Genomic DNA, 7,414 nt, shown 5'->3' on the forward strand with positions numbered 1-7,414 from the left:
AATTTTTTAGTTTGTATGTGTACAATATTACAAACTTGAGTTTTTAGTGCAAATGGAATTATTGCTTCTTTACATCAGCTTAGAGGATGAGTTCGAAACTCATCTCTATCATTTTTTCAGTTTATATTTTTATTAAATGCATAAACTTCCACAAAATAATATAAAAATTATACACAATTTGTTTCGAATTTATGTGAAAAAAAAATTGATTGATGCGTAAAAACAAATATGAGCTCTGTAGTTGTCGCGTCATCATTTAACGATCAAATTGACAATTTAACTAATGAACGTATGAAATTGTAACCAAATACGAGTAAATATATGAGATTAAAATTTAAAAAAAATAATATACGAGGTTTCAGTAGCATCCAAATCTGAGAGGTAAAATGTAATTTATATGTAAGTGTACAACAAGTTGTGCTGTCAAATTAAGGGGTTCAATCTTGTCATTGTAAACTTCATTGACACTTGTCCATTGTTAATGTTTCAAAGTCCATAAAAACGTCCGAATTTAACTCTGCTCGCTCCTATGTGTTTGTAACAACGAGTATTACAAGGATACACTAACAGAATGGGTTATACGTCTCACGATACGAGAGTCAACAAAAGTCAATGATTTCGTCCTGAAGGGCATTTTCGTAAATTTACGCTTTAAAATTTTAAAAACAATAAAATTTAGGATGGATCGTTACATACTTGTTGGAGGAACCGAACGAAATTTTCCGCTCTAACAGAATCCTGGACGTCGGATGATATCTCTCATGAAGGAAATGAGACGAGAAGCTTAGATCGAGCCAAGTGTTTTATGCTTCAGTGCGCACCTCCACGGTTTGAGTTGCGTGCGGAGGGGATATCTTTCCAAACCTCCGTCTGTTAAAATTAATGGATACGAAAATACCATACTGACGTATCGATATCAAGTGCATCGAAAATTGAGTTGAAATGAACAAACACCTTCTATATTAACATACCAACATTGAAAAGAAGCTCGTCGTGTCTCAGTTTAGAGCGACTATAGAACACATATAAAATGAAATCAAGTATGTAGCAACTCCAAACTCTCAAATGTCCCAAAACACCAAGTGAGGTTTCAGTACTGGTTCGGTCCTCCGCTTTCCATCTTTCCCTTTGGCACCCTCCCTCACTATTAACTTTGGTCAGCCCTGCTGTTATTAGCCTCGGACACTCCCAATACAAGTGATCTCCTTTCTCATGACAAAGTAGGCATTCAAGGGTACCATTGGCTTCGGCTTCGGCTCTTGCCCTGTCTTTGGCAGCTCCTTCCTTCCCTTTTTCGGCTTCCGCTACTTCCCTGGCTCGGGCATCGATTTTAGCTATGAATTGGGCTTCTATCTTGGGGCATTCCAAAGTGAAGCGGTCTCCTTCCGTATCACAAATATAGCATTCAACGTCAATAACAACCCCCCAATTATGTTTGCACTTGTTATGCACGTTACCACAAAACACACAACCAATTGCATAACCCTTGGGAACTTCAGTTAATTGCGATGAATGTGAATGAAAATCAAGCCTATACATCAAAGATTAAAAAAACGTTGATAAATTCATATGCATTGGTTAGATCGGCCAAAGGCGAGGACAGGCAATGAGAAACTCACTGTAGGCGTTGTACCCCTCAATATACTTTTGTTCTCTCTCAGTTTCTGAAAAAAAAAAAAATATACATATATATTACAAGAAGAAACACATTTGGAATAATATCAGTAGCCAAGCAATATATCAAATCAAAGAAAACTTCGTTGAGGATTCATAAGCATTGGTAATCTACAAGTAGTAAAACAAAATTGTGATTTGAATGTGAATGAATATCAAGCCATTACATAAACCTATAAAAAAAAATACGTATTTTCAACATAAAACCAGAATTGTATCAACACAAAGAAAATAATTGGGAACGAAATTAATTTTAATTAAATTCAAGCACAGTAAGCAAAAACAAAAATTTATTGCTTAACATGGTTGGTAAGTACATATGCAGATTGCAAAGGAAGCCTCAAATTCAAAATTACGGATTATTTAATCTTCATTTAATTGCGATGAATGTGAATGAAAATCAAGCCTATACATCAAAAGAATTCTCATATTTTCAATATGAAAAAGGATTTTTTTTTGTCGAAACTCAGGAAATAGGTATGAAATTAAATTAAATTCAAAGTTTTGTTTAATTCGAAATTACAAATAATCTTCCTCCTTCACTCCCGAACCCTAAAAACAAAAACCAAAAACCCAAAAAAATAAAAGGAAAACTAATGAAAAAAGGCTTGAAAACTTTGAATTTTAACGATAAGGACAAAATAAAGTGTAAAGTGAATAGTACCAGGATTGATTAGTGTAAAAATGTGGTTTGTCGTTAAAGTGAACAGTACCGAGAGCTTTTCGTTAAAATTCCCAAAAATAAAAGCATACCGCTCATCTACGCTAGGGTTGGGTTCGCTCCCCGCCTGAGATTCCGATTCCGATTGCGATTGCGATTGCCTCGTTGGTTTTTCATGGCTTTGTTTTAGAGAGCAAGAGAATTGCACAAGTTTGATGGACTGTGGCTAGTTAGGGGTTAGAACAATTATATCGATTATTTTATATATACACACTTTTCCGTCTGATTTGACCATAATCCCTTGGCAATTTGTCAACCAAATTATTATTTTTTGTTGGAAATAAGCATATCTTTATATACTTACTTATCCGTATATTTTCTTGAAGCACACTCATTTTTACTTCCCACATTACATTTTAATTTTCAATCGTCGAATCACATGGATTGAAGAAAATCAAATGATAGAAATAAGTGTGTGGCCTTTCCTGAATGCAAGTAGCCAGCATAATGCGATTGATTATGTTTTTTGGCGAGCTTCTGGTAGATCGTAGAATTCATTGAATTTGAGCTCCATTCCGAGTATTTTTCAGGAATTTCTGCTTATTTTGCAGGAAAATTGCATGTAAGTAAGAATGAAATCGGTTTTGTTTTGTTTTTGAGCCTAATGTTGAGCTTCTGGTATATTGTGGTTTGCTTGAATTTTGAGCTCCATTCTATTCAAACTAGATTTTATAGGCAAAATGGTTTATGAGATTGGGATACCACTCATCAAAAATAATTGACGGCTAACAAATTTAAGGACTACTTTTATCGATTGCAAATTTTCAGGATCAATAGTGAGAAGTTATGTCAATTTTATAGACCATTTTGATTCTAAAACCTTCAAATGAATATCTATTTCCACGAAAAACTAATAAAAATTAGTAAAACCTGTATAGAAATTTAAGTATACTATAATTAAGTGATATGACATGTCCAACTCGGTCGTAAAGTTGTGATATAATAATATAATAAGAATAACATTATTATTAAGAAAAACTCGCAAATTTTGATTAATAATATGATAGTTGATCAAATATTGTTACCTGCCTTTCAAAGAGGCAATGCAAATATAATAAGCCCACGATACATCGATGGTCCTAGTAATGATGGTCCACTTGTGTCTTTAAATAGAAAGACAAAGAGCTTCTCTCATAGCAAAAATCTCACCGAGTCCTACCCTTGCGGAGTGAACATGCTTTCTATAATTGGGATGCTACCGATCTTCTGAGTTGATTTTCTCATTCTACTTTTTTGATTATCCTTCTCATAATGTTGTATGAATCGAGACCTAAGTTCAAAGATTGTGAACAAATAAATAGATTGCAAAAACACAAGGATCTTTGTGCAAACTCATTCATGTTACGTGGTAAAGTGTGCTACAATACATATATACCCAAGAGTTACCCTTTCCATTTGGTGAATGATGGAGATTCCCCTACCTTCCACTATGCTAGTATTGGACCAAGAAAGAGACATTGAAGTGGATATGGACTGCTCGATGTCTTCAAAAGTTGGGTGTGAATGTGATCCATACCCAAAAGTTTGTGAAAAATCCGACCACATCTCCTTGGATTGCAACTTTCGGAGCAAATATGCATCCATGTCTTCAGCTTCCGACTCGTCCCGCTGATCGTTGTTCTTCTTCTCCAACAAGTTAGCCACTTGTCGCATCGACGGTCTAGCATTTGGGTCAGGATATGCACACAACAATCCCAAATGCAAAACCCTTTCTACTTCCTCCTCATCAAACTCTCCCCTAGCCCTTAGCCTCTCATCAAAGGCTTGTAACAAGTTTCCTTGCACCATAAGTTCCCACACCCATTCCACCAAAGGTGGCCTCCCATCCTCTAGAGGCCTCCTCCCACACATCACTTCCAAAATCAAGATCCCGAACCCAAATATATCGGTTTGCTCTGATGCTCGCCCCATCCGGATCACTTCCGGGGCCAAGTAACCTACTGTTCCGACAACCCTAGTGGTGCCGAGGACTTCACCATGTCCATGCATCCTTGCCAACCCAAAATCCCCAAGCCTCCCATTCATTTCCTTATCAAGTAACACATTACTTGCCTTAATGTCCCTATGTAGGACTTTGGATTCCCAACCCTCATGCAAGTACAACACCCCTGAAGCCACATCTTTCAAAACCCTAATTCTGTCTTCAAAATTCAACATCTTATTCTCATCACAATCAAAAACCCTTTTGTCCAAACTCTCATTTTCCATGTAATCATACACTAACATGATTCTACCTTTCTCTCGCTTGCACCAACCTCTCAACCCTACCAAATTTCTGTGCTTCAACCTCCCAATGCTTGAAATCTCAGCCAAGAATTCCCTCATCCCATCATTTTCGTGAGAGATGCGCTTCACCGCGATCTTTGCCCCTCCTGCTAAAACACCCTTGTAAACCTTCCCATTGCCTCCAACTCCGATCACATTCTCTTCATCGAAACCCTTCGTCGACTTCTCGATTTCCTGATAAGTCATTCTATGTGGCCAGTACTCCAATTCCCAATCTTCCATTTCCTCCCTCTCCCTTGCTAGCCTCCTATGCCTCTTGACCAAAAACAGAGAAAACAGAGCAAGTATACAAATCACAAAAAATTCACCCACTGTGATCCCTGCAATGAAACCTTTTGATGCGAAAATCGAACTCTTTGGAAGCACAAAAGAAGGTAAACCAGAAGTGATCAAACTCTCACTCAACGAAAAGTTGGAATTGCTAAAACTCCATGCCAAAACCCTGTGGCTCTCAACTAACTGCCCCGTTGAACTTGTGAACCCAATAAACATTTCATCCAACAATACATCAGACAAATTGTAGCCAAAACTCAACAACGGTGTTTTCGGCCTTTTTGCGCCGGCCCGCACCATTGTAACATTGATCAAAAGATCCTTGTAATCAATCCAAACCTGGTAATTTTCCCCACTATTAAGCTTCAATTTCTTGAAACTTTTCTCATCACTTCCATCACTATTTTCCGGCCAAAACCCTGCCTCGTGTGCCTTGACAGATTGAAGAGAATTCAGATCGATGCCGACATGGTTGTCATCAATATCCGTGAACTCCTCATTCTTAAACACATCAAATTCAACACCGAAAACATGGTTGTCGGAGCTACCACCGTTGGTGAAGTTGAAGAGTCCGAGATGCTCGCTCGAGCTCGTCCCCTTGATGCCAGTTTGCGGCACAAAAATGAAGACCATGCCGTGACCGGCAAGTGTGTTCTTGTAAGGGGCAATGGAGAAAATGAAGGAAGTTGAGAAAGGGTATACGTACGATGAGTTAGGTTTTTTGGTAGGGATCTTGGATTTGTAGAGATCTCGACCGATGGAGAAGTTGGTGTTGTTTGTGAGCGTTAGGGTTCGAGATTCGACGCTGGCGTTGCTGTAGAGAAGCAACATGTCGGAGGAGTTGAAGCCGTTGAAGACAAAGTCGACAGCAAAAGCTGGTTGGCAGGATAGGATCGAAGGTAGTAGAATTACGAGGAGGAGAGGTTTGGGATTTGGTTTTGTTTTGTTCATTGTAGAGAAACTAAGGAAGTAGAAGACGTGAGTTAGGTCAGATGACCAGTTGGTGGAGTCGCTCAACTATAACTGATGCTGAATGTCCGGCCGTGAAGATTGGGGTAGTTCAGAATCTCCAAAGTAAAAGGGAAGAAGCTGAAAAAGGAGGAGGAGGGAGGGAAAGGGTCACACATGGAGTGTCGGGAAGTGAATGAAACAGGAGAATTGCAGGGAACGTAAGGAAGTGTTCTTTGTCCTTTTCGCATTAGCTAATAAGGTGAGTGTGCATGGTCAAGCACTCCAGGTCAGGAGATGTGTCTGTTTTTTGGGATTTGGATCGCATCCGGATCCAAATAGTTAAGGATCCTCACATTTTAGTCATTTATTGTACATCGTATTGTCAGAAATTATTTAAATTTTTTTATTTAAAATTAAACACATACAGTACCTAACAAAAACTGGTCGTACGATATACGATAAACGGTTAAGATGTGGGGATTTTTAGAATCTTTACAAAGAGAATCCGGAAAGGATCCTCATCCTTTTTTTTTTTCGCCCTTGGAGATGGCTTTAATTATGAAAATGGTAGGGTTTAGGAGGTGGGATTTGCTGTCTGGCTGAAGGCACACTTGCCGAATCGAAAGGCCACCATGAACATGCAAAGCAGCAGCATTCTTTCTGGAGAGTTGAAATTTCAAAGGGCAAAGAAGCCATCGGCTGATCGAATAAAAGTCCTCCCAGGTGTGATTTTATTTAAGTCAACTTATTTGGTCTGAGTTCGACCAAAAAAAAATTTATTTGGTCTAAGAATCGGAAAAATTAGTTGTTCCTTTGTGTATTCGGGTTCTTAATCACATTTTAGTGTTGCGATCTTTTTCGCCTTTGCATTTCTTTTTTGAATTAGATTAAAAGAATTTTTGTTTGAACGGAAATGAGTTGATTCTTCGATCCTTCTATATTTCTATCACTTTATTAAACAAAATTTAGTGAAAAAAAAAAAACAACATCTATCCATCATCAAACTGGTATCAACACAATATCGTAAAACTAATTTCAAAACCTCAGCTCCGACACCAAACTAAAATCAAAATAGTCATAAGACAAAATTCACTTGCCATGAATACCAAAATGGCATATTGGTTATTTCGGTAGAAATGTTGGCCAAAAATCCAGATTAAAAATCTGGAATTGAAGTTGAAGAGTCAATGGAATGGATGCCTTATTTTGATAGAAACGTTGGCTAGTTTCTAGGAAAAATCCAGATTAAAAATCCGGAATTGAGGTTGAAGAGTCAATGGAATGGATGCCTTATTTCGGTAGAAACGTTGGCCAGTTTCCAGGAAAAATCCAGATTAAAAATCCGGAATTGAGGTTGAAGAGTGAATGGAATGGATGTCTATTTTGTATGAACCAGAACGACCGCCATCAAATAAATAAAGTAAAATGTACACAAAACATAATGGAATGGATGCCTTTTTCTAGCTGCCGTTGGACTCTCTGTCAACAAACTTTTAAATGCATTCTGAA

General features: G+C 37.8%; 1 protein-coding gene across 1 annotated transcript; it reads right to left on the minus strand.

Moving 5' to 3' along the window:
• Nucleotides 1-3,287: 3,287 nt before the first annotated feature.
• On the minus strand, nt 3,288-6,157 carry LOC103932313 (L-type lectin-domain containing receptor kinase VII.1). The gene is made up of 2 exons (XM_009341906.3): nt 3,817-6,157; nt 3,288-3,665 (listed from the first exon to the last, which is right to left on the minus strand). The coding sequence occupies exons 1-2, from the start codon at nt 5,903-5,905 to the stop codon at nt 3,616-3,618; spliced, it is 2,139 nt and encodes a 712-aa protein (XP_009340181.2). The 5' UTR covers nt 5,906-6,157; the 3' UTR covers nt 3,288-3,615.
• Nucleotides 6,158-7,414: the final 1,257 nt, after the last annotated feature.

The sequence above is a fragment of a genome, unplaced genomic scaffold (assembly GCF_019419815.1).
Source record: "Pyrus x bretschneideri cultivar Hongxiangsu unplaced genomic scaffold, Pyrus_bretschneideri_v1 Contig19, whole genome shotgun sequence".
Taxonomy (NCBI): domain Eukaryota; kingdom Viridiplantae; phylum Streptophyta; class Magnoliopsida; order Rosales; family Rosaceae; genus Pyrus; species Pyrus x bretschneideri.